Below are 23,364 nucleotides of genomic sequence, written 5' to 3'. Positions count from 1 at the left end.
TTTACTCCTGGCTCTTCCACTAATTTGGGCAAATCATTTAACTTCTAAGAATTTGTTATCTTAAACAAACAAACAAACAAACAAAAACTAAGGAGGTTGGGATAAGATATTGGTTGGGATAGAAAGGCAATATCTTAGGTTGCTTCCTGCTCTAGAAGCATTTCTCCAGAGACCCAACCAATTCTGAGATGGAAATCTTAGATTTATTCAGGAGCAAAACATTAAGCACTGATTTCTGTTTCCCAACCCCACCCCTCCCCCTTCCTCAGTGACTACTGATTTGGGAATACCCAAAGTTATATACGAGGCACTGAATACTTTCCAGTTCCTGAAATGAAAAAGTTGTCACTTATCCAAGTTAGTTGTGTCTGGTGTCACGTCAGTGGAATGTCATCCATTTGTACCCCACGGAAGAGCCTCTCCTTCCTCAGTACCTTTAAAATGACTCATCAAGCACGACCTCTCCTAAGCCCTGATGTAATCACCATTAGCTTTCTTCAGGTCCTTGTGTTAAATAAGTATGGGCTCTTGAAGACTGAGGAACTCTATGCAGTTCAGGATGCACTGGGATCCGCAAGAGCTAGATATACTTTGTACCCTGACAGAATATTAAAAAAGGAGGAAGGAAAGGGAGAAGGGGAGGAAAAGGAGAAAAAAAGAAACCTTTACTTAAGCCTAATGACACCATCTCAAGAGGTATTTACTTTAAAACTATATAATCAAGTAACAGCGGGATGAACGATTTAAGAACTGGGCAACCAGCGTCTGTCTCTTTCAGTTGTTTCTTGCAATCCTCTGTGCCAGGCAGAGGAGTTACATTAATTAACAAAACAAGTCCTTGTGAGGCCGTTCCTCATTCTGGTTGCTGCAAGAAAGGAACCGGGGTGTGCAATCTTCCAGAAAGGAAGCTGGGTATTGCCTTAAGGATACGGCGAGGAGCATCTGCTACCGGAAAAAGGCGGATCAAGCCAACTCCTCCTTCTTATGCACCTGAACCTGATTTATTCTTGGCCGCGGGAACTCAACAGAACTCAGCAGGCTTCCGGTCTGTGCACCTCCCCACCCGCGGGCTCGGCCCCCTAGGTCCGCCAGGGTCCCAGCAGGCGCTGCGCGTGAGGTCATATTGCCCCGCCCTCGCCGGCTTCGCCAGCGCTATGGCCGAATTGGACATCGGACAGCATTGCCAGGTGGCGCATTGTCGGCAACGAGGTGATTGGGGAGTCCTCATCCCGGGATGCGGGACACCCAGACTCCGCTCCACCTCCGCGGGTGGTTGAGATGGCTGAGGGAAGGCCGCGGGGCCCGGGTGAGGTTTGAGGAGGCGGAACAGGTGCCTCACTCCTGGATCTGCACTGATATGTGTTGGTGCTTTTTGTGTTGCCGCTGAGCCTTTGAAAGAGATTTGTGGTCTCTGAAGCGAACCCTGCATTTGCTGAAAACATACCTTCCAATATTCACTTTGGTTTTCGCTTGCGCCTTGCCCTAGAAGTCCACGAAGGGCACTGCTGGGTCGCGTATCACCCACTGTTTTCCGATGAGCATGAGAAGGTAGATATTGAGGTCTAGGAGTCGGAAGACTTGGGTTCCCCTCTTGTCCTGCCACTGTGACCTTAGGCAAATCACTGCTCTTTCCCAAACTTTTATTTCTCCGTTACTCATCTGTCAGACGAAGAAGTTGAGTGAGATCGGAAGTTTTTAACCTGACGTTCACGAACTTCTCAGGAGGTGAGCTTCTAGCGAGGAGGCCCTTAGCTTTTATCAGAATCTTGAAGGGAACCTGACCTCAGACTGTTCCATCAGATGATCGTTATGTCTCCAGTTTTATCATTCTTTGATTCTACGATCACTGATTTAACATTTACTGAGCCTTTATTTTACGTGCTGAGACTAAACAAGGGTATAAAATATGGTCTTTACAGAAGAGCGTTCAGAAAACTATCAGCTGCACTTGAGAACGCATTTCTAATAAAGTGATAATCTCTCTTCATTGAGAGATTATGATACAAAGACCTTGTGATACATAGATCAATCTAAATAGCACTGGCTTCAGGATGCCATGCAAACAGGCAAGTTCCTAAAGGCCTGTGGGGCCTGCATTAGAGCCATACAGGACTGCTCAGTCTTTGGTAGCTGGTGTCACTCCAAACGTGTGCCATCGCATTTGGCAATAGGAGGCTTCATCTCCTGTTGCAGCTTCAGTCATTTGTAGTGGGTACTGAATTTCTGTGTTGAGGGCTCTGAGCTTTAGCCTGGTTTTAGTTTGAGTGCTGAAGGGATAGGCAAAAAGACAAGTGACACAGTCCTTGCTAGGTTCTCATTACTTTTAACACTCTGTATGTGTATCTTTCACCACTGACTGTAATTGCCAGCCACTCAGCAGGAAAGAACCTATGTTTCCTTGCAGACCTTTTATATGGAAGCTTAGTCCATTGGGTTTTGACTGTAATTTGCGTATATCTGGTGTGTCTGAGTCCCCGTAATGAGGTCCAGTGCACATTATCTCACATCCATGATGTTTTTCAGCTTCCTTCCCAACTTGAGTCTCTTAAAAGTGTCAGTATCTGAGGTGAGGCCTGGATCTAGCTCTTTTGGACTTGTGAAGAGAAGTTAACTCATTTAGGGTATGTTACGTAGGTTTCCTAAATTTCATTTAGCTTCTGAATGGATAGAAGGATGGTGCCTGGTGTCAGGAAATTAAGTCTTCCCTATGTTTTCTCCTAATATTTCCTCTAACATTTACTTGGTCACCAAAGGCCTCAAGAAAGCAAGTATTTACAAGTTTTCCAGTTTTAAAAAGTTTTGCAGCTTTGCATTCTTCAGTTTCCTTCTCTTGTTGACGAATGTAAACACTTTCTCTTGGTATGAAAAAGAAACTCACGATATCATGCTTTAGTAATAACAATCACAGTTCCTCAAGCCCACTTCTCAGGTGAAGGAAGCAGTGTAATTGGCTTTCTTGTCCCACCAGCAGAATTATCCAGAGGTACCTTTGGATTACAATAGGATTTCTGCTTTCTATTTTGGGTGAAGACACCCTGTAGGATGAGATCTTTTCAGGCCAGTTGTAACTTTTTCTAAAGTGAGACTGAGCAGTGACTTCTGTTTTCACTTTGTAGAAGTGCTGTGATTAGATATATGTAGTCTCACTTGGCTGTATACTGTAATTTGATATGAGGTACATTGAAAATAGCTTAGAGAGTGATTGAGTGATTTTATCTGGTGATTAATGGTCAGTTGCTACATCTAGAAATGGACACTTTCATGTGCTTTCCAAAAGTTCAGTTACTACCTTAGTTGATAAGTATAGTCCTCAACAGCAAGGAAAGAAACAATTCAGGGTAACTTTTGAAGTATAAATCAATCCATATATTGAATTTCTGAAATTATTTTGAAATGTCTCTATCTAGTCACCACAAGGTTTTTCTCAGAATTGAGTACACTCAAAACAAATTTGTTGTGATTAATCTAATTAATTATAGTTACTATGTTACTTTTCTGTCCTTTTACATATAATATATATTTGGTTTTTACAGTTAATCTATGAGGTGTATGTGTGCATGTATAAAACCTAATAAAAGTTTTGATTGTACATGTAAATGCATGTGTCTTTATACATACATACATATATATACACACACACACTATATATTAAACTAAATCTATTGTATATATCCAAAGCTCTATTATTAAGTAATTTGTCTAGTTTTGCTAGGTTAGTTGTCAGTGGAATCAGAATTGAAACTCAAGTCTTTCACACCATGTGCTGGATTTTGTAGTATACAGCCTTCAGAAACAACACCTAGTAAATCTGGAAAGAAGACAAAACAAACGAACCCCCAAAACCCATCAGAACTTTTTTTCTGATTTAGCATACCTACCACAAGTAACATTTATCTCCTGATAACTCCAATCCATTTACATTCTTTCAAAGAGTACTTGAGGTTATGATGAGCTTTGTGTAAGCAAGCACTAGGATAGTGGTCAAAAAGGAAAGTTCTCTTATAGAGGTGGTTCAGTACTTTAAAATTCTTTTTCCTTAAGAAATCTATATCAAAATCAGATACTAACCAGAACATACTAACTTTTCCCCTCAATTTTAGATTTTCTTCCATTCATATGTGATGGTTGTTCAGGAATATTTTGGTAAGTTAAGTTTTTATGCAGAATTCTGGATTAATTTAGTGTTTGTAATATAAGGTTATTTCTAAAAAGCAGAATGATTTAAAATAGTTGTTACTTTAGCTATTGATATTTAATATTTATTATAGTAATCACTTGGGTAAAGAAAACACTGACTAGTCATAGGTTCTGATTACTTGTGCATACATGCAGCTAATCTTAAGATGTCTAGAAATGGGGATAGGAATGAGAATTTTACATAAAAGTTATATTTATATCTTTTAATAATGAGAGTAATATCCACAAAATAAGGAATGTGGTAAAAAGAAATCTATGATTATTGCTCTTTATCTTAGTTTATAAAATGAAAAAAGCACAACCTATATATTCCTTAAATTGGATATCATATGTCATTTTTTAGGATGCAAGATAAAACCTGGGAACTAACCAAGGGTTTTGGAAAATATAAATTCTTTGCTATTAAGTTTTCACATATCAAGCATTTTAATTAATAAACTAGAAAAATGGATTATTTCAGAAGATAATTCAGAAATATTTGTTAGAAGTAAATAAAAGTAATGCATACTTGTAAGTCATTCCGAATTAGAGCATTTCTTTGACATTTCATTACTGACGAGCTTTGAGAAATAAGAGGAATTCTCTGTATTTTCACAGACCTTAAAGCATTCAAAGGAAAGGTCATTAAGAGTAGTGAATTGTTTTTCACTCACATTGAAGTTGAACAATTGTGTTTTAAAAATCTTTAGAGACTGTAGATGTTCCATCTTTCATTTATCTAGCATTTCAGTTTATTATATGTAGAGTTATTAATGTAGTATGAATGTAATTAATCTTAAGGTTACTAAGCATTTAATATCTAAATTTCCAGAGTTATCTTAAAATACGTTATATAACTGTATTTAAATAAACACTTTTTTTTTAAATTATTTAAGCCTGGAACACAGAAGCAGAGAGTCACATGGCTGTTCTGAGGTATGTTGATATTTTTCATATCTGATAAAATGTTTGTACTTATGTACTTTCTTCAGAATTTGATTAGATTTAAAGCCAGTCTGTCCATCACAGATTAAAATTTGCTATACTAAACTGATTAATGTAAAGAGACTTTTTATTTCATTTATATTATTTTTCTGTCTGTTTTGAAGAAAAATTGGTTTCCTTAGTTTGTGTAATTTTCGTATTCTTATTCCTTTATGTTTTCATTCTGTTAGGTAGTTTACTTTACAGCCTTAGGCTATATATTTATAAATATTCAGTGGAATTAATTTCCTCATCATAAACTCCAGTTTTCGTTCACTATTGTGTTTATTTTCACTGGTGCCTGGTGATGGGATTCTGTGTTAGTAAATTTTTCTGGCCCAGTCAGCATTGACCACCAGGAACAAACCTGTAATCCAGTAAAATCCACACCCTAATTCTGAACAAATTGAGATGTTAAAAAGGGCTGGCAGACAGAAACCAAATATCACCTGTATTATTTATACAAACCTGTAATCCAGTAAAATCCACACCCTAATTCTGAACAAATTGAGATGTTAAAAAGGGCTGGCAGACAGAAACCAAATATCACCTGTATTATTTATAAAGGAAAGGTTGAATGATGAAGCTTAGTGTAGAGCCAGATGGGTCTGCACAGGAAATCCAGATTAGGCAGATTTACCCAGCAGTCACAGCAGTCCTGGACCACATAAGATCTCTTCCCTGAGAGCAACTCAATTCCAAGAAGAAAAAGGGGAAGCTGTGCCCACCATGCTTAATGTAATTTTCTCAGATTTGACAATCAGATTACTTTGTCCACGTCCTCTGGCAGAAAGAGGCCAGGAGTTAAATAGAAATCACTCCATCTGGAAAGAAGCATCAGGGATGTGGAAGAAGCATTTGCCTCTAACACTTTTCAGTTGACATTTATTCATGTCCACCTCTTACCAAGTACTGTACCAAGGATTTTCATATCTTTTCTCTCAGTTATAGAAAATTAAGGTTAAATGAGCTTCAGTCAAAATCTGGCCTTTAGAAGTTTAGGTGATTTATCTGGGGTAAATAAAAATTAACGTTGTTAGTAGTATGTGGGGAGTGACTGAAAGGAAATACTCATTTAGGACTATATAGTAAAATTTATATTTCCTATACAACTTTATAAATCTGCCCTCGTGCTTTTTTTTCTTATGATATCATTCAATTCTATGACTGTCTCTCAGATTATTAGATCTCATTCATCAAATAATGAAATCAAAATTGTTTTACTTTCAGGTTAGTGGAACAAATTTGAAGGGATAGTTAATTACAGATCTATCTGTCATGTAGGGGAATGTGCTTTGGTTGTAGTTTTCAAGCAATTATTTCCTTAAATTCTCTCAACTCCAGCAACCTACTTACTTAATGCTCAGAATAGTCTGACTGATCTGGATTTTTTTTTTTAATTTTAAATTTTATTTTGTAAAACCTCGTCTTTCCCAATGTAATATTCTGCTGGTATTAAAATATCAACATAGAGAATAGTATATGGTTATGGGAACTGTTTTTAACCTTCTGTTTCATGGATACATTTATAATTTTTAACTGTTCTTTTAAATATTTAGTCCCCTAAAATCAGGGTAAAAAGTAGATAACAATTTACCATTTGAGATGATTACCAAGCATTATTATGGGGCATCTTGGTACAGGATGCTACAAAGCAGAAAAATGAACAGTTATTTTAAATTTGGCTTAGAGGGTAAATTTGCCTCAGTAGGAAAATTTTGAAATTTCTGAAGTCAACACAGAAATCATTTCTCACACAGACATTTATTATAATCTGTTATGTGTGAATGTGTTACTTGCTTTAATTAATTAAAGCAAAAATGATATGAATACTGCCTACTAAAACAGATTTATTGATTTGCTTTAAATGTGAAAGATAATGCCATATTCCCCTTATTACATTTGCAGGTAACTATAATCAATGAGAAATTGGAGATAGATAAATGTACACCTTATCCATGCTCATTCAAGGACTGTGCTGAAAGAGAGCTTGTGCCAGTTATATGTCCTTATTGTGAGAAGAATTTTTGCCTGAGGTGATCATTTAGACCATTCAAACCCTGTATATCTGTTTAAGTAATAGGCAAATATGTGAACTAGTGTCACTCTTGCTCATAGGCACCGTCATCAGTCAGATCATGAATGTGAAAAACTGGAAATCCCTAAGCCTCGTATGGCTGCCACTCAGAAACTTGTTAAAGACATTATTGGCAAGTATCTAGAAAGTTTGTTTTGCTTCTTTCCTTGTTGCTATACACTCTGTTAATTCCAGAGCTCCTGCTTCTTGTATCTGCTTACCAGTTATGGAAGACGTTGTTAACGCCCTGGTGTTAATAACTTGCCATGATCTTGGGACAATATCTCTCCCGGGTCTCATTGACTAGTGATTATTTGGAAATTGTATGAAAGTAACCCTCCAGATGTTCTCTTCTGCTGGGCCACTTAGATCAGCTGGTGTTTATGAAGCTGAAGTAGTGGTTTGCATCCTTTTTAAATTAAACTCTAAACCTAGTCAACTATCCTGTGAAGGCTGCTGATAATACGAGGTACCAGGAAAGAATGTATATATGAGTTAGACAAGAGTCTGCCAATGTTAGTTCAGCAGAATTTTCATTCTGTATTAAGGATAGTGCCTTTATTAAAATCTTCCATAACTAAATCTTAAAGTTCTCTGTTGAAGTGTTAGTGGTTTCTTTGGATTACTCTGAAGATGAGAAGAAGCATCCAATAGTGAGTTCCTGGATATAAGGATTGCTTAGATCAACCCGGATGTATTTTTCCATTAGTCATACAAATATGTCTGCAATATGAATTGGTCTCTATATCTCAATTGTGTGTAATTTGTGGAAGTTTCAGAACCATAGTTAAAAATATTTTATGATAAAACCCTGGGAAGTCTATGAAAGTTTTTATGTGCTTATACTGCTTATTTCTTAGATTCCAAGACAGGACAAGCAGTGAGTAAACGACGGAAAGGTGCAAAAAATAATGAAACAGCTGCAAAGGTTGCATTGCTGAAATTAAAGATGCGTGCTGATGGGGATAACTCATTGCCACAGGTTGGTCTTAATGATTTTAAAAAAACAAATTGCAAACAGTTGAAACCTCTTTTTACTCATCCCTGATATGTATCATTCCCAATCTTAGATGGTATGTCTTTGCATAGTTTTGTGAGGTTTTGAACTTTATGGAAATGGCAATATACCATCTGTATCCTCCTTCTCTTGCTGTTTTTTTTCAATTTACATCCTGTTTCTAACATTTTCCCAAACAGATACATTTAGTTCAGTTCATTCATTTTGATAGATGCATATTATTCCACAGTTTATCCATTCTCTTAATGAGTAAAATTTAGATTTTTTTCTAATTTTTTTGCTACTAATTTTTTTGACTCTTTTTAATTTTTATTTTGAAATAAATTCAAACTTACAGTAACAGTTGCAAAAATAATACAAACCCCATACACAGAACTCCAGCATACCCCAACTCCCCTCCACTGTTACCCCAATCTACCAACTTTAATATTTTGTCACTTTACCATTTCTTCTTTCCCTCCCTGTCATCCATCATCTATTGCTCTATCTTCTGAACATATGAGAGCAAGTTGCACACATCCTTGAACAAATAATATAATTCACATATACATTTTCTATGAACAAGAATATTCATTTATGTAATCACATTAAGTGTGGTTAAGTTCAAGAAATTTAACATTGATATAAAGCTTACATTCTATATTTCATTTTTTTCTTTTGTCCCAATTGTGTCCTTTTGAACCTTTTCTCCTCTATTCTCAGATCTCATCCAGGATCATTTTTGGCATTTAATTTTCATTATCTATTTAGACTGTCTTTTTTTTCAATTGTGAAAACATACATACAGCCTAAATCTTCCCATTTCAACCCCTCCCAAGCATTCCATTTGGTGGGATTAATCACATTCACAATGTTACAATGCCATCACCTTCCCACCGTCCATTACGAGAAATTTCCCTTCACCCCAAACAGAAACCATACACTCATTTCTTATTAACTCCCCATTGCCCCTTCCCCCACTTCTCGTAACCCATACTCTACTTTTCATCTCTGTGATCATATTCTCTGATACTTTCTTTGGGTTTACTGTGGGGCTTAAATTTAACATCTTAAATCTGTAACAATCTTGTTTTCTTTGTTACCAACTTAACTTCAATAGGACACATAAACTACGTTCCTATGCTCCTCCATTCCCTCACCTTTATGTAGTTCTTCTCAACAATTACATATTTTACACTGAGTCCAAAACCACTGATTTATCATTACACTTTATGTATTTTAGATCCTATAGGAAGTAAATAGTGGAGTTACAAATCAAAAATACAGTAATATTGGTATTTATATTTACCATGTGATCTTTACTGGAAATCTTTATTTCTTCGTGTGGTTTCAGTCAATTGTTTAGTGTCCCTTCCTTTCAGCCTGCACAATTCCCTTTAGCATTTCTTTATAGGACTGATCTACTGGTGATGAAGTCCCTCAGCTTTTGATTATCCGGGAATGTTTTCATCTCCTCCTCATTTTTAACCTCCAGGTGTTTGGGAATTTTCTAAGTCTCTGATGGTTATTGACTTCTATTTGTATTCCATTGTGGTCAGAGAATGTGCTTTGAATAATTTCAATTTTTTTAAATTTATTGAGGCTTGTTTTATGTCCCAGCCTATGGTCTATTCTGGAGAAAGTTCCGTGATCACTAGAGAAGAATGTGTATCCTGGTGATTTGGGATGTAATGTTCCATATATGTCTGTTAAATTTCTCTATATCTCTCTGTCTCCTTTCTTTGTTTCTCTGTCGGTAGGGCTCTCTTTAGTATCTGAAGTAGGGCAGGTCTTTTATTAGCAAAATCTCTCAGCATTTATTTGTCTGTAAAAAAATTTAAGCTCTCCCTCAAATTTGAAGGAGAGTTTTGCTGGATAAAGTATTCTTGGCTGGAAATTTTTCTCTCTCTGAATTTTAATTATGTCATGCTGCTGCCTTCTCACCTCCATGGTGGCTGCTGAGTAGTCATTACTTAGTCTTATGTTGTTTCCTTTGTATGTGGTGAATTGCTTTTCTCTTGCTGCTTTCAGAACTTGCTCCTTCTCTTCAGTATTTGACAGTCTGATCAGAATATGTCTTGGAGTGTGTTTATTTGGATTTGTTCTATTTGGAGTTCGCTGGGCATTTATGCTTTGTGTATTTATGTTGTGTAGAAGGTTGGGGAATTTTTCCCCAACAATTTCTTTGAATACTCTTTCTATACCTTTACCCTTCTCTTCCCCTTCTGGGACACCAATGAGTCTTATATTTGGAAGTTTTATTTTATCTATCATATCCCTGAGATCCATTTTGATTTTTTTGATTTTTTTCTCCATTCTTTCTTTTGTTCTTTCATTTTCTCTTCTGTGGTTCTCGAGGTTGCTGAGTCGTTCAGCTTCCTCTAGTCTTGTACTGTGAGTATCCAGACTCTTTAATTGGTCACAGTTTCTCATATTTCCATAAGATCATCTATTTTTTCATTTACTCTTGCAATTTCTTCTTTATGCTCTTGTACGGTCTTCTTCATGTCCTTTATATCCTGTTCCATGCTCTTCTTCATGTCCTTTATAACCTGTGCCATGCTCTCATTGTTTGTCTTTAGTTCTTTGATTAATTGCTCCAAGTACTGTGTCTCCTCTGAACTTTTGATTTGAGTATTTGGGTTTGGGTTATCCATATCATCTGGTTTTTTCATATGCTTTAAATTTTCTGTTGTTTTTGGCCTCTTGGCATTTGCGTTACTTGATAGGGTTCTTTTAGGATATGAAGGATTATTCAGACACCAATCTCTTAATTTGTCAAATCTGCAGCTTGGTGGCATACACTTTTTTCTAACTGACCAGCAGATGGTGTGAGTCATCTATTCCCCTCAAGTCAGGTCTCCCCAACTTTGTCTTTGTGGTGTGTGGGGGTCTCATTCTTGTGGGGTCCAGTGCACCAAGTTTGGGTGTGTTGTTGGTGCTGTCTGCTCTGAATGTGGGGCGTGTGTCTGAGCAGTTAGGGAGGCAGGGCAGCTTTCATAATCAAACCTCCCAGATGTTCCTGGAGATGTAAGACTGTTGCAAGAGTCTAAACCTTCAGTTCAGTCTCGCCACAGATTGTCTCTGCCACTGACCCGCAAGCCCTTGGTATTGGTGTATGGTCCCTGGGATTTCCGGGTGGGTTCCTCTTCCCAGCCGCGCCCTTTTAGGGCCTCTGCTGAGGGAAGGCTTTGCTACATCACAAGTACGCACCACCCCTCAAGGGAAGCCCTGGGCCACCAGGCCGTGCAGAGGCATTCCCAGCCTGCTGTAAAGATGGCTGAATGGGGTGTGTTAATTTCCCCCTTTTCGCACAGCTCCGCCTTCCCAGCTCCGGGAAGGCTGTTGTCCACGCCTGACACTGGCATGTGTGCGTGCTGCTGGTAACACCCCCTGTCACACTGGGTTTCTTGACGCAGCTCTGGGCTGTGGCCCCGGCGCCGGGCAGGTGCATTCCCAGCCTGCCAGGAAAATGGCTACAAGGGGCATGGTTTTTTTTCCCTTTTAGCTTACCTCTGCCCTCCTCGCTCCAAGACAACTAGCAGTGGGTGCGTGAAAGGCTATCTTCCATGCCAGATATTGAGGCGTTCACACAGCCCTTTCCTGCTGCACTTCACTGTGTAGTTCTCGCTGCCATATCTGCAGCCACTTTTGGGTTTTTTAAAAAAGAACTAGTCTGCCTCCAAACGCCAACCCACGGTTTCCCAACACCGCAGCGTGGCTGCTGGGCATTCAGCAGGCTCACTCATTTCAGAACATGGACTCCTGGTTTCACCAAGTGCACGAGCCTTATGGGTTTAGCAGACCTTGTCCAGCTGGTGCATCACTGCAACTGGTGTTCTGGGTCACTTTCTGGCCTCTATCTAGTATTTCTCATGGAGGTGTTTTTTTGCCCAGTCTCTCTTAGCCGCCATCTTAGATTCTCCCCCTCGCTACTAATTTTTGCTACTGTGAATAGCCTTGTATATTTGTGGGAGAATTTCTCTAGGGCAGTTCCTTTAAAACGCTATAATTTCAGTTACATTTTAAATAATAACTCAGAATTGACTCATCCATTTTTGTGGTATATCCTTCCAATTTTTCTTTAGGTGTTCTGTTATGTCTTTAACATTCTATATTATTTACCATAAATATTTATGTATCTTTCCTTAAGGTTCCTCATAATTTTAGCTACTGTTGTAAATGATATCTTTTTTTAATTACTTATTCCTAATTGGTTACTGCTGATTTTTGTATTTAGCAAATTAACTCTCTTAATAACTCCCATAGTTTGTAGATTTCCTGAGATTTTTTTCATGCTGATACGCCGATCTGCAAATGACAGTTTTGTGTTCTCTCTGATTTTCCCTTATTATTATTATTGTCATTGTTATTATTTGATCTGCACATATTGGCTAGGATCTCTAGTATGTTTGATAGAAGGATCTTTATCTTGCTTCTGACTTTAATGCAAATGCTTCTGAGTTTCACCATTGAATATTATTTGCGGTAGATTTTTTTATATAGCCTTTATCATTCTAACAGGATTTCTTTCTATTCCTAGTTTTTTAGGAATTTATCTATGAAGAGATATTAAATTTTACTTTAAGTTGTTTCAAGCATCTGCTGAGATGATGACTTTTTTTTTTTTCTTTCAGTAAGATAAATTACATTGATTTTTCTGTTCAATCATCTATGTATTCCTGGGATAAATCACAGTTGACCGAGGTATATCAATTTTTATATTCACTGCTAAGGTGATTTACTGGTAAGTTACTTAGTGAGACAAATATCAAGGTATACTTATTAAATTAGTTCAGCAGCTTCCCCTCATCTGTTCTTTGAGATTGTTGGAGAAGATGAGCATTATTTGTTCTTGAAGGTTTGATAAAATGAATTTGTCAAACTTTCTGATCTGTTGTCTTTTTTAAGAGGAGAATTTTGAATACTATTTCAATGTCTTAAATAGTTATTGATTTATTTGGATAATTTATTTTTCTGAAGTCAATTTTAGTAAATATTTTTCTAAAAAATATGTATTTGGTTTAGATTTTCAACTGCTTTCTCTAAAGTTATTCATGGTATTCTCTTATGTTCCAAATCTCTGCTGTATCTACTTAAGTCACCTCATTCTATTCTTAATATTTTAAAAATGAACTTTTTATTTCCCCCTTGATCAGCCTTGCTAGAGGTTTGCCTTTACTATTATTTTTTTTGTTGTTAGTCTTTTGGTTTTATTAACTTCGCTATTGTTTCTTTGTTTTCTGTTTCACTAATATTTGCTCTTATATTATTTCCTTTTCTCTGCTTTGTTTACATTTTTTATGTTCTTTTTTAAGCATTTGATATGTTTAAAATGTTCTTTTCTTTTGTACTTTTCATTCTCACATCAAATGTTTACTTTCAATCTTGCTTGTTTATCTTAGTAACTTTTTATTTTGATATAATTTCAAACTCACAGAAAAGTTACAAGAAAGTTCTAAGAATGTTCCTTACCCTTTTCTTAAATGAACCAATTATTTACGTTTTGCCTTATTTGCTCTATCACTTCTGGTTTGTCTCTATATATATGCATATGTGTGACTGTATATATGTGTATATGTATATGTATGTTACATACACACACGATTTATTATTTAGTATTTGAAAGTTTCAGGCATCATGCCCCTATTTACCCCTGAGTATATCATTCTCTTTTTCCTTAAGAACAAAGATGTTTTCTTATGTAATAACAATACAGTTATCAAAATCAGGAACTTTAATATTGATATATTACTACTAGCTAATTCACAGTCCATATTCAAGTTCCGACAATTCTCCCAATAATATTCTTCATAGCTAGTTGTTCCTCCCCCCATCTATAACCCAATCCAGTATTTTTTTTAAATCTTCATTTTATTGAGATATATTCACATACCACACAGTCATACAAAACAAATCGTACAATCGATTGTTCACAGTACCATTACATAGTTGTACATTCATCACCTAAATCAATCCCTGACACCTTCATTAGCACACACACAAAAATAACAAGAATAATAATTAGAGTGAAAAAGAGCAATTGAAGTAAAAAAGAACACTGGGTACCTTTGTCTGTTTGTTTGTTTCCTTCCCCTATTTTTCTGCTCATCCATCCATAAACTAGACAAAGGGTAGTATGGTCCTTATGGCTTTCCCAATCCCATTGTCACCCCGCATAAGCTACATTTTTATACAATTATCTTCGAGATTCACGGGTTCTGGGTTGCAGTTTGATAGTTTCAGGTATCTACCACAAGCTACCCCAATTCTTTAGAACCTAAAAAGGGTTGTCTAAATTGTGCGTAAGAGTGCCCACCAGAGTGACCTCTCGGCTCCTTTTGGAATCTCTCTGCCACTGAAGCTTATTTCATTTCCTTTCACATCCCCCTTTTGGTCAAGAAGATGTTCTCCATCCCACGATGCCGGGTCTAAATTCCTCCCCGGGAGTCATTTTCCACGTTGCCAGGGAGATTCACTAACCTGGGTGTCTGATCCCACATAGGGGGGAGGGCAGTGATTTCACCTTTCAAGTTGGCTTAGCTAGAGAGAGAGGGCCACATCTGAGCAACAAAGAGGCATTCGGGAGGAGGCTCTTAGGCACAATTGTAGGGAGGCCTAGCCTCTCCTTTGCAGCAACAGTCTTCCCAAGGGTAAATCCTGTGGTAGAGGGCTCAACCCATCATACCACCAGTCCCCTATGTCTGTGGTCATGTTAGCAACCATCAAGGTGGGGTAGGCCAATACCCCTGCATTCTCCACAGGCTCCTCAAAGGGGTTCTACATCTTTTTTTCCTTGTTTTTTTTTTTTTTAACTTTTTTTTTTTTTAATCATCTGTATGAAAAATAAAAAAAATTATTTAAAAAAAATACAATAAAAGAACATTTCAAAGAGACCATAACAAGGGAGTAAGAAAGAGACAACTAACCTAAGATAACTACTTTACTTCTAACATGTTCCTACTCTACCCCAAGAAAGTTACCTAATATAGCAACATTTCTGTGAATTTGTTCCAACTATACCCATCAGAAATTAACAGACCTTAGTTATTCCTGGGCATTCCCAGAACGTTAAATTACCCACGACAACTTATCTGTTCTTCTTGGATTATTGTTCCCCCTTCATTAATTGCTTTCTGTTGCTAGTTCCCTTACATTCTACATTATAAACCATTTGTTTTACATTTTTCAAAGTTCACATTAGTGGTAGCATATAATATTTCTCTTTTTGTGCCTGGCTTATTTCACTCAGCATTATGTCTTCAAGGTTCATCCATGTTGTCATATGTTTCACGAGATCCTTCCTTCTTACTGCCGTGTAGTATTCCATCGTGTGTATATACCACATTTTATTTATCCACTCATCTGTTGAAGGACATTTGGGTTGTTTCCATCTCTTGGCAGTTGTGAATAATGCTGCTATGAACATTGGCGTGCAGATATCTCTTCGTGTCACTGCTTTCCGATCTTCCGGGTATATACCGAGAAGTGCAATCGCTGGATCGAATGGTAGCTCTATATCTAGTTTTCTGAGGAACTGCCAGACTGACTTCCAGAGTGGCTGAACCATTATACAGTCCCACCAACAATGAATGAGAGTTCCAATTTCTCCACATCCCCTCCAGCATTTGTAGTTTCCTGTTTGTTTAATGGCAGCCATTCTAACCGGTGTTAGATGGTATCTCATTGTGGTCTTAATTTGCATCTCTCTAATAGCTAGTGAAGCTGAACATTTTTTCATGTGTTTCTTGGCCATTTGTATTTCCTCTTCAGAGAACTGTCTTTTCATATCTTTTGCCCATGTTATAATTGGGCTGTCTGTACTTTTGTTATTGAGTTGTAGGATTTCTTTATGTATGCAAGATATCAGTCTTTTGTCAGATACATGGTTTCCAAAAATTTTTTCCCATTGAGTTGGCTGCCTCTTTACCTTTTTGAGAAATTCCTTTGAGGTACAGAAACTTCTAAGCTTGAGGAGTTCCCATTTATCTATTTTTTCTTTCGTTGCTTGTGCTTTGGGTGTAAAGTCTAGGAAGTGGCCGCCTAATACAAGGTCTTGAAAATGTTTTCCTACATTATCTTCTAGGAGTTTTATGGTACTTTCTTTTATAATGAGATCTTTGGTCCATTTTGAGTTGATTTTTGTGTAGGGTGTGAGGTAGGGGTCCTCCTTCATTCTTTTGGATATGGATATCCAACTCTCCCAGCACCATTTGTTGAAAAGACCATTATGATCCAGCTCAGTGACTTTGGGGGCCTTATCAAAGATCAGTCGGCCACAGATCTGAGGGTCTATCTCCGAATTCTCAATTCGATTCCCTTAATCTATATGTCTATCTTTGTGCCAGTACCATGCTGTTTTGACTACTGTGGCTTTATAATAAGCTTCAAAGTCAGGGAGTGTAAGTCCTCCCACTTCGTTTTTCTTTTTTAGAGTGTCTTTAGCAATTCGAGGCATCTTCCCTTTCCAAATAAATTTGATAACTAGCTTTTCCAAGTCTGCAAAGTAGGTTGTTGGAATTTTGATTGGGATTGCATTGAATCTGTAGATGAGTTTGGGTAGAATTGAGATCTTAATGACATTTAGCCTTCCTATCCATGAACATGGAATATTTGTCCATCTTTTGAGGTCCCCTTCTATTTCTTTTAGTAGAGTTATGTAGTTTTCTTTGTATAGGTCTTTTACATCTTTGGTTAAGTTTATTCCTAGGTACTTAATTTTTTTAGTTGCTATTGAAAATGATATCTTTTTCTTGAGTGTCTCTTCAGTTTGTTCATTTCTAGCATATAGAAACATTACTGACTTACATGCATTAATCTTCTATCTGCTACTTTGCTAAATTTGTTTATTATCTCCAGTACCTGTATCGTTGATTTCTCAGGGTTTTCCAGATATAAGATCATATCATCTGCAAACAATGACAGTTTTATTTCTTCTTTTCCAATTTGGATGCCTTTTATTTCTTTGTCTTGCCGGATTGCCCTGGCTAGCACTTCCAGCACAATGTTGAATAACAGTGTTGATAGCGGGCATCCTTGTCTTGTTCCTGATCTTAGAGGGAAGGCTTTCAGTCTCTCACCATTGAGTGCTATGCTGGCTGTGGGTTTTTCATATATGCTCTTTATCATATTGAGGAAGTTTCCTTCAATTCCTACCTTTTGAAGTGTTTTTATCAAAAACAGATGTTGGATTTTATCAGATGCTTTTTCAGCATCTATTGTGACGATCAATTGCTTTTTCCCGTTCAAATTGTTAATGTGTTGTAATACATTGATTGATTTTCTTATGTTGAACCATCCTTGCATGCCTGGAATGAACCCCACTTGGTCATGGTGTATGATTTTTTTAATGCGTCTTTGGATTCGATTTGCAAGTATTTTGTTGAGGATTTTTGCATCTATATTCATTAGGGAGATTGACCGGAAGTTTTCCTTTTTTGTAGCATCTTTGCCTGGTTTTGGTATTAGATTGATGTTAGCTTCATAAAATGAGTTAGGTAGTGTCCATTTTCTTCGATGTTTTGAAAGAGTTTGAGTAAGATTGGTGTCAGATCTTCCTGGAAAGTTTGGTAGAATTCCCCTGTGAAGCCATGTGGCCCTGGGCATTTATTTGTGGGAAGATTTTTGATGACTGATTGGATCTCTTTCCTTGTGATGGGTTGGTTGAGGTCTTCTATTTCTTCTCTGGTCAGTCTAGGTTGTTCATATGTTTCCAGGAAATTGTCCATTTCCTCTACATTATCCAGTTTGTTGCCATACAGTTGTTCATAGTATCCTCTTATAATTTTTTTCATTTCTTCATAATTTTTTTCATTTCTTCAGGATCTGCAGTTATGTCACCTTTTTCATTCATTATTTTGTTTATATGGGTCTTCTCTCTTTTTGATTTTGTCAGTCTAGCTAGGGGCTTGTCAATCTTGTTGATCTTCTCAAAGTACCAACTTTTGGTGATATTTATCCTCTCTGTTGTTTTTTTGTTCTCTATGTCATTTATTTCTGCTTTAATCCTTGTTGTTTCTTTTCTTCTACTTGGTTTAGGATTCGTTTGCTGTTCATTTTCTAGCTTCTTCAGTTGATCCTTTAGTTCTTTGATTTTGGCTCTTTCTTCCTTTTTAATATATGCGTTCAGTGCTATAAATTTCCCCCTCAGTACTGCTTTTGCTGCATCCGATAGGTTTTGGTATCATTTTCATTCGTCTCTATATATTTAGCAATTTCTCCTGCTATTTCTTCTTTAACCCATTGATTGTTTAGGAGTGTGTTGTTTAATCTCCAGGTATTTGTGAATTTTCTAAGTCTCTCAGGGTTATTGACTTATAATTTTATTCCATTGTGGTCAGAGAATGTGCTTTGAATAATTTCAATCTTGTTAAATTTATTGAGCCTTGTTTTATGTCTCAGCATATGATCTTTTCTGGAGAAAGTCCCGTGAGCACTAGAGAAGTATGTGTATCCTGGTGATTTGGGATGTAATGTTCTATATATGTCTGCTAAATCTAATTCGTTTATCAGATTGGTTAGGTTTTCAATTTCCTTATTGGTCTTCTGTCTGGTTGATCTATCTATAGGAGAGAGTGATGTATTGAAGTCTCCCACAATTATTGTGGAAACATCAATTGCTTCCTTTAGTTTTGCCAGTGTTTCTCTCATTTATTTTGTGGCACCTTGATTGGGTGCATAAACATTTATGATTGTTATTTCTTCTTGTTGAATTGCCCCTTTTATTAGTATGTAGTGGCCTTCTTTGTCTCTCAAAACATCCCTGCATTTAAAGTCTATTTTATCTGAGATTAATATTGCTACACCTGCTTTCTTTTGGCTGTAGCTTGCATGAAATATTTTTTTCCATCCTTTCACTTTCAATTTCTTTGTGTCCCTGGGTCTAAGATGAGTCTCTTGTATGCAGCATATTGATGGTTCATTTTTTTTAATCCATTCTGCGAATCTGTGTCTTTTAATTGGAGAGTTTAATCCATTTACATTCAACGTTATAACCGTGAAGGCATTTCTTGAATCAGCCATGTTATCCTTTGGTTTATGTTTGTCATATATATTTTTCCCCTCTCTCTATTAATATCCTTTAATGTACCCATACCGAATCTCTTTAGTACTGAACCTTTCTCTAAGTCTCTGTGTCCTTTCTTTGTTTCTCTGTCTGTAGGGCTCCCTTTATCATCTCCAGTAGGGCAAGTATCTTGTTAGCAAATTCTCTCAGCATTTGTTTGTCTGTGAAAATTTTTAGTTCTCCCTCAAATTTGAAGGAGAGCTTTGCTGGATAAAGAATTCTTGGTTGGAAATTTTTCTCACTCAGAATTTTAAATATGTCGTGCCACTGCCTTCTTGCCTCCATGGTGGCTGCTGAGTAGTCACTACTTAGTCTTATGCTGTTTCCTCTGTATGTGGTGAATTGCTTTTCTCTTGCTGCTTTCAGAACTTGCTCCTTCTCTTCCGTGTTTGACAGTGTGATCAGAATATGTCTCGGAGTGGGTTTATTTGGATTTATTCTGTTTGGAGTTCGCTGGGCATTAATGATTTGTGTATTAATGGTGTTTAGAAGATTTGGGAAGTTTTCCCCAACAATTTCTTTGAATACTCCTCCTAGACCTTTACCCTTTTCTTCCCCTTCTGGAACACCAATGAGTCTTATATTCGGATGTTTTATATTATCTATCATATCCCTGAGGTCCGTTTCGATTTTTTCGATTTTTTTCCCCATTCTTTCTTTTGTGCTTTCATTTTCCGTTCTGTCATCTTCCAGATCACTGATACGTTGTTCAACTTCCTCTAGTCTTATACTATGAGTATCCAGAATCTTTTTAATTTGGTCAACTTTTTCTTTAATTTCCATAAGATCATCAGTTTTTTTATTCAGTCTTGCAATGTCTTCTTTATGTTCTTCTAGGGTCTTCTTGATATCCTTTGTACCCCATACTATGGTCTCATTGTTCATCTTTAGTTCTTTGATTAGTTGCTCTATGTACTGTGTCTCTTCTGAGCTTTTGATTTGGGTGCTTGGGCTTGGGTTATTCATATGCTTTATAATTTTCTGTTGTTTTTGGCCTCTTGGCATTTGCTGAACTTGATAGGGTTCTTTTAGGATTTGTAGACCAATTGAAGTCCTTATCTCTACTTTATCAGATCTACAGCTTCGTGGAGTACACTTTTACTAACCAGCAGGTAGCATCCACGAGCCACCTGTTCTCCACTATCCAGTTCTCCCCTGCTTAGCCTTTTTGGTGAGTGGGGGAGTGAGTCTTGTGGGGTCCAACTGGTGTACCAAGCTTGCGTGTGTAGTTGGTGTTGCCTGCCCTGTATATGGGGCGTGTTTCTGGGCAGTCAGGGAGGGGGATGGCTCTAACAATCAAATCTCCCTGGTGTTCCTGGAGTTTTAAAGCTGCTGCAATAGTCTAATCCTTCAGTTCAGTCCTGCCACAGTTTGTCTCTGCTACTGACCCACAAGTCCTTGGTTTTGGCGTATGGCTCCTGAGACTTGCGAGTGGGTCCCTCTTCCAGGCCGTGCACCCCCTGGTCCTCTGTTGAGGGATGACTGTGCTATGTCAGAGGTGAGTGCTGTCCCCCCAGCGCGGTTCAGGGCTGCTGGACTGTGTAGAGAGGCTCCCAGTCTGCTGAAATGATGGCTGAATGGGGCTTTGTTAATTCACACTGCTCCACCTTCCCAACTCTGGGACAGTCAACTGAGGTTGCAAGGAAGGCTAATGTCCACGCCCAGTTGTGTGGTGTGTGCCTATTATTTGAAGCACTTCCGTCACACTGGGTTGTCAGGGGCAGCTCTGGGCTATGGGGCTGGCGATGGGCAGGAGTGTTTCCTGTCCACCAGGATGATGGCTGTGAGCGGATACCCCCCTTTTCTTAGGAAGTTGTGGTGTTTAGTGAATTTTCTCAGCCACTGGATTATTTCCTTTTGTCTCAGAGCTCTCTTAGTTCTGCTCTTGTCTTGACCTGCCCAAATTGCAAGTCTTTGAGGCTTTCTGTATTGGGCTTCTTAGAGTAGTTGTTTTAGAAACAGAAAAAAAAAAAGGTGAAAAAAAAAAAAAAAGCCCTCCTGGCAGATCTAATGGGTTATTGAAGTGCTAAGAGGCAAAGCAATTAGAGCCATTAAGGAAAGATCCAGGGGGCAGAGAGATCAGTTTTTCTTCGGGATTTGCATATGAGCCTGAGGGCCTGAGCTCTGCCCTTCCCCTTTCTGTGTTCACCAGAACTCCAAAAATTCTCCGCTTTTATTTTGGAGTTTTTCTTTGCTGTTTTTTGCTATGCCTGTCTCCTCTCTGCTGGGCTGGCTGCTCTCAGATTCTCTCGTGTCTGGTCTCAGTCTATCTATGGTTGGAGTTTGGATCAGTAGAATGAGCTTCCGATAAGTGCTGCCACTGGAGTTCTCCCTTCTCCTTCCCAGCGCTGACGTCTCCTTCTCCCACGGGACTGAGCCTGGCAGGGAGGGGCGCCGGTCCCCTGGCTGCAAAAACTTACAGATTTCACTGATCTCAGCAGTATGACGTGTTCATGAGTGTTGTTTGAAATATGCCCAAAGTCAAATTGCTCTGTGGTGTCCAGTCCACGCAGTTCCTGGCTTTCTACCTACTTTCCTGGAGTACTAACTAAAACATACAGCTCACCAATCTGCCGTCTTGCCCCGCCTCTCCCCAATCCAGTATTAAGTATTTGTTTTTCATGTCTCTTTAGTCGTTTTATCTTTTCATCTTGCATGACCTTTATGAAGAATAGAAACAAGTTATTTTGTACAAAGCCCTGCAATTTGGATTTGGCTGATCCTTCATCATGATTTTATTTAAGTTATGCATTTTTTTAGCAGGAATGCTACAAAAGTGATATTGTGACCCTCTGAGAGCATCTAGAAGGCGCATAATTTAGTTTGTTCTGTTTTTGGTGATGACCCCTCAATCACACAGTTAAGGAAGTGTCTGCCAGATTTCCCTGCTTTAAAGTTACTGTTTTTCTCTTTATAATGAATAATTAATCTTTGGGAAGATACTTTGAGACTAGTTTTAGCATCTTATTTTTTAAGAAATGCATTGAAGGCTGTAAATTTCCCTTGCAGTAATACAGTAGTTGTATTCCCCAAGTTTTATATTCATTCATTTATTCATTCATTGTAGGTTTTTTTTTTCATTTCCAATTTTATTTTCTCTTTAATTCTTGAGTTATTTAGCAGTATACTTTTGAATTTTCAAACATGGATTGTTGCTGTTTTGCTTTTTTCACTTTTATTAAATTTCTAGTTGTATTGCATTGGAGTTAGAGTCTATATGGTCTCAGTAATACAAAATTTTTGTAGACTTTCTTTGTGATCTAGTTCATGATCATGTTTTATGTTCATTCTGCGTTTACTTGGAAAAAACAAAATTGTTTATTTCTTTGATGCTGGGTCCAATGTAGATACTAGCTGTCTACAAGCTTGCTGATTATGTTGTCCAAACAATTTATGTCCTTACTAATTTTTGATCTGCTTGATATAACAGTTTCTGAGTCAGATTTGTTAAGTCTTTCATTGTGGCTATGGTTTTGTCTTTTTTTTTTTTTTTTTTTTTTCATGTAATTCTAACTGTTTTGTTGGGTTATATATTATTAGGTGCATGTGCCAGCTATTTTATGAACTTGCCTTTTGGTGAATATTTAATTATTATGCCTCTTTTTCTTCCCTTTATTTTCACCTTTTCTGTGTTGTTTTGTTTTAGGGTGTCTCTTGTAAGCAACATTTAGCTGGACTTTGTTTTTTTAATCCAGTTTGATAGTATCTCTCTTTTATAGGTGAGTTGAAACCATTTATATTTATTGTGATCACTGATGCATTTGAACTTACTTCTTCCATCTTGTATTTTCTGCTCAGCATTCTTTTTCTGCGATTCTCTTTCTTGTCATCTATTGTATTGATTGAATGTTCTGTATTTCCTTTTATTCTGCTGGTTTAGAAACCATTGATTATAGTTTTCTTTTTCTAGTAATTATCCTTAATTTTTTTCCTTTTAGAATTTTTCTTTGTTTCATGTTTTTAAAATTTCAAAGGTAGTATCTACTTTTAATAAGCATTAACTATTCAAATATGTATAAAGAAACAAACAAACACATCTTCCTTTGCCCCTCATCTATTTCCATC

The 23,364-nt window shown here is 37.3% G+C and overlaps 1 protein-coding gene across 6 annotated transcripts in view; it reads left to right on the top strand.

The window, feature by feature from the left end:
- Window positions 1-1,116: 1,116 nt before the first annotated feature.
- The window catches only part of ZFAND1 (zinc finger AN1-type containing 1), a 32,778-nt gene continuing 10,530 nt past the window's right edge, over window positions 1,117-23,364 (top strand). For 3 of the 6 annotated variants that reach the window (XR_005211679.1, XM_037803315.1, XM_037803318.1), the window contains exons 1-6: window positions 1,117-1,209; window positions 4,101-4,143; window positions 5,073-5,112; window positions 7,069-7,196; window positions 7,279-7,370; window positions 8,098-8,219. Coding sequence is in view for 5 of the 6 variants with exons in the window: in XM_037803315.1 (XP_037659243.1) it covers window positions 1,155-1,209; window positions 4,101-4,143; window positions 5,073-5,112; window positions 7,069-7,196; window positions 7,279-7,370; window positions 8,098-8,219 (480 nt within the window). In the remaining variant the exon portion in view is untranslated. Of the gene's footprint in view, window positions 1,307-4,100; window positions 4,144-5,072; window positions 5,113-7,068; window positions 7,197-7,278; window positions 7,371-8,097; window positions 8,220-23,364 lie in introns of all 6 variants that reach the window. The other 3 variants (XM_037803316.1, XM_037803319.1, XM_037803317.1) reach the window with 3 other exon arrangements.

This window comes from Choloepus didactylus, chromosome 14 (assembly GCF_015220235.1).
Source record: "Choloepus didactylus isolate mChoDid1 chromosome 14, mChoDid1.pri, whole genome shotgun sequence".
NCBI classification, from domain to species: Eukaryota; Metazoa; Chordata; class Mammalia; order Pilosa; family Megalonychidae; genus Choloepus; species Choloepus didactylus.
The sequence above is the reverse complement of the archived record's forward strand: the minus strand, read 5'-3'. Positions and strand labels throughout refer to the sequence as shown.